The following is a 3,368-nucleotide window of genomic DNA, read 5'->3' as shown; positions in this document are numbered from 1 at the left end:
CCCCAGCCAGACCACTGTAACTGGCTCCCAGACCACTGTAACTAGCCCCCAGACCACTGTAACTGGCCCCCAGCCAGACCACTGTAACTAGCCCCCAGACCACTGTAACTAGCCCCCAGACCACTGTAACTGGCCCCCAGCCAGACCACTGTAACTAGCCCCCAGACCACTGTATTTAGCCCCCAGACCACTGTAACTAGCCCCAAGACCACTGTAACTAGCCCCAAGCCAGACCACTGTAACTAGCCCCAAGCCAGACCACTGTAACTAGCCCCAAGCCCACTGTAACTAGCCCCAAGCCAGACCACTGTAACTGGCCCCCAGACCACTGTAACTAGCCCCAAGCCAGACCACTGTAACTAGCCCCAAGCCAGACCACTGTAACTAGCCCCAAGCCAGACCACTTTAACTAGCCCCAAGCCAGACCACTGTAACTAGCCCCCAGACCACTGTAACTAGCCCCAAGCCAGACTACTTTAACTAGCCCCAAGCCAGACCACTGTAACTAGCCCCCAGACCACTGTAACTAGCCCCAAGCCAGACTACTTTAACTAGCCCCAAGCCAGACCACTGTAACTAGCCCCCAGACCACTGTAACTAGCCCCAAGCCAGACTACTTTAACTAGCCCCAAGCCAGACCACTTTAACTAGCCCCCAGACCACTTTAACTAGCCCCAAGCCAGACCACTGTAACTGGCCCCAAGCCAGACCACTGTAACTAGCCCCCAGACCACTGTAACTAGCCCCAAGCCAGACCACTGTAACTGACCCCCAGACCACTGTAACTAGCCCCAAGCCAGACCACTGTAACTAGCCCCCAGACCACTGTAACTGACCCCCAGACCACTGTAACTGACCCCCAGACAGACCACTGTAACTAGCCCCCAGACCACTGTAACTAGCCCCCAGACCACTGTAACTAGCCCCAAGACCACTGTAACTAGCCCCAAGCCAGACCACTGTAACTGGCCCCCATCTAGACCTCTACAACTAGTCCCCAGAACTCTGGAGTTGTTCTAAAGCCATAGTCAAACTCTACACTCCTCATCTGCTGATGGACTCTGTTGATCTTGTTCAGGTTTCTCTGTTCTGGCTCTTTAGTGGTGGACTGAACTCCCCACAGAAGTCCCGTCTCTTATCACAGACTCAAAACCCCCTTTTCACACTGCAACGTCCTGTTTGAATGCACTGAACTACATTTTTTGGAGTAAAGCATCGGTCAGAAGAATCTAATTACATCCTAAGTTTCCTGTGTTTGTACAGGATGAGGACCTGGCGCCCCCTGCTGGTCTGGTGGACCAAATGTTTTATTCTACGGTGTCTTGTCTGGACAGAAAACCCAGTATGTCCAGTGATGAAGAAGGAGACATCTACTGTCACACTGTGCCCCCTGCTGGCAGCGGGGGGGAGGTCCTCAACTGTCCGTCCACTCAGACGGAGAACACAGCAGACAGAAAGTTGGACCAGGATGCTCAGGACAGAGACACACCGAAAGCTGACCAGGTGAGACACACAAAAACCTGACCAGGTGAGTCCGTCATCAGGTACTGTATTCTTATTGTTCCTCTGGTTAGTTGGCAGAGAGCTGGATGGGCTACTCAGGACCGGGATGTGGAATACTGAGCCTGCAGGTGACTGACAGGTGGGTGGTCAGCAGACCCTCGGGTGACTCTGGTATGACCTGTGTGTTTCAGGTATGTGTGGTGGATGCTGACAGGTGACGTGTGTTTCAGGTATGTGTGGTGTCTGGACTTTAAAGGAGGACTGTTCTGCAGCCCTCTGCCTGAAACTGGACTCACCTGGCAGCGTTTTGAAGACAACGTCCACCAGGTGGCGTTATCACCTTCAGGTGAGCTACTGACATCACAGCTGGCAGGTCCTCTGTTCGGACTGGCAGCTTTAGCATTTGGCAGCTTTAAACATTTAGCGACACGCACCTGCTGTATCTGTCAGAGTCTCGGGGTTAAGTGTCCTGCTCAGGGACACTCTGATCTTATCCACTGTTCCATCACCGCCCCTTTGGGTTATCTCCCTTTACAGCAGGCAGCAGCGGGCCAGGTGTACAGGTGGATGTTGCATTAGCTGAATGCTAACTGTGGCTAACTCCACCAGGTAATCTGGTGTGGAAGGTGGAGCAGAAGAGCATGACGGCGTTTGCTTGTGCTAAAGTATCAGTTAAAGGAAAACGTCACTGGTACAAAGCTGTGGAGCAAACGGGGTTCGTGGCTCTGAGTGACGACTCCGCCTGGATCATCAGGACCAACGGAGACCTCTACCTGCAGACAGGTAACCAACACACACACAGCTGTTTCCGTGGCAGCTGTAGTTCCAAGACAGGGTTGTCTCCGGACTCCCTGAGTCCGTCTGATGTTGTTTTTTGCTTGACTGGTCTTTGAAAACCAGAATCCTATTGCTGTTCCTGCTGCAGCTGTAGTGTCTCTGTGTGACCAGCAGGGGGCGTCCTCTTTCAATCTGCCGCTCACTTTTCTTTCACTGATCACGTTTCTGTCCACACTACAGAAAGAACAGTAGTGATATGAATGTGTAAGCGTTCCGCTTCAGTTCCTTACACATTAGAATGGTTCTAATGGAGACGCAGGAGCTCCGAGGAGGAGCACTGCTCCTTTTATTGAAGCGAGTCAGCTGAGGTGGTTCAGTATCTGATCAGGATCCTCCTGGACCAGAACACACCGGAGAATTATATATCCCATCAGGATACATCAGGTACTTCCTGCGCGCTGTTTCCATAGTAACCGCTGTCTCCGTGTGTCCCTCAGGTCTGAGCGTGGACCGGCCCTGCGCCCGCTCTGTGAAGGTGGACTCGCCCTGCGTCTTCAGCCAGGTGTGTGTGAGAGGAGGCGTGGTCTGGGCCCTGAGCGAGCACAAGGCCCTGTTCTACAGAGAGGGCCTGAACAGCTACTGCAGCGAGGGCGAGGGCTGGAAGTACGACACCGTCAGGTACTACTGCTACTGTAGTACTACTGTAGTACTGCGGCGAGGGCTGGAAGTACGACACCGTCAGGTACTACTGCTACTGTAGTACTACTGTAGTACTGCGGCGAGGGCTGGAAGTACGACACCGTCAGGTACTACTGCTACTGTAGTACTACTGTAGTACTGCGGCGAGGGCTGGAAGTACGACACCGTCAGGTACTACTGCTACTGTAGTACTACTGTAGTACTGCGGCGAGGGCTGGAAGTACGACACCGTCAGGTACTACTGCTACTGTAGTACTACTGTAGTACTGCGGCGAGGGCTGGAAGTACGACACCGTCAGGTACTACTGCTACTGTAGTACTACTGTAGTACTGCGGCGAGGGCTGGAAGTACGACACCGTCAGGTACTACTGCTACTGTAGTACTACTG

General features: G+C 53.2%; 1 protein-coding gene across 4 annotated transcripts in view; it reads left to right on the top strand.

Annotated features, from left to right (window-relative positions):
* The window catches only part of tecpr2 (tectonin beta-propeller repeat containing 2), a 20,745-nt gene that overhangs the window by 16,762 nt on the left and 615 nt on the right, over positions 1–3,368 (top strand). For 3 of the 4 annotated variants that reach the window (XM_046061949.1, XM_046061947.1, XM_046061948.1), the window contains exons 14-18: positions 1,264–1,503; positions 1,575–1,642; positions 1,734–1,849; positions 2,113–2,286; positions 2,778–3,342. In XM_046061949.1, the coding sequence (XP_045917905.1) occupies positions 1,264–1,503; positions 1,575–1,642; positions 1,734–1,849; positions 2,113–2,286; positions 2,778–3,040 (861 nt within the window). In that variant the 3' untranslated portion in view covers positions 3,041–3,342. Of the gene's footprint in view, positions 1–1,263; positions 1,504–1,574; positions 1,643–1,694; positions 1,850–2,112; positions 2,287–2,777; positions 3,343–3,368 lie in introns of those variants that run through there. The other variant, XM_046061951.1, reaches the window with a different exon arrangement.

The sequence above is a fragment of the Micropterus dolomieu genome, linkage group LG11 (assembly GCF_021292245.1).
Source record: "Micropterus dolomieu isolate WLL.071019.BEF.003 ecotype Adirondacks linkage group LG11, ASM2129224v1, whole genome shotgun sequence".
NCBI classification, from domain to species: domain Eukaryota; kingdom Metazoa; phylum Chordata; class Actinopteri; order Centrarchiformes; family Centrarchidae; genus Micropterus; species Micropterus dolomieu.
Note: the sequence above shows the minus strand (reverse complement) of the source record. Positions and strands in the feature narration are given on the sequence as shown.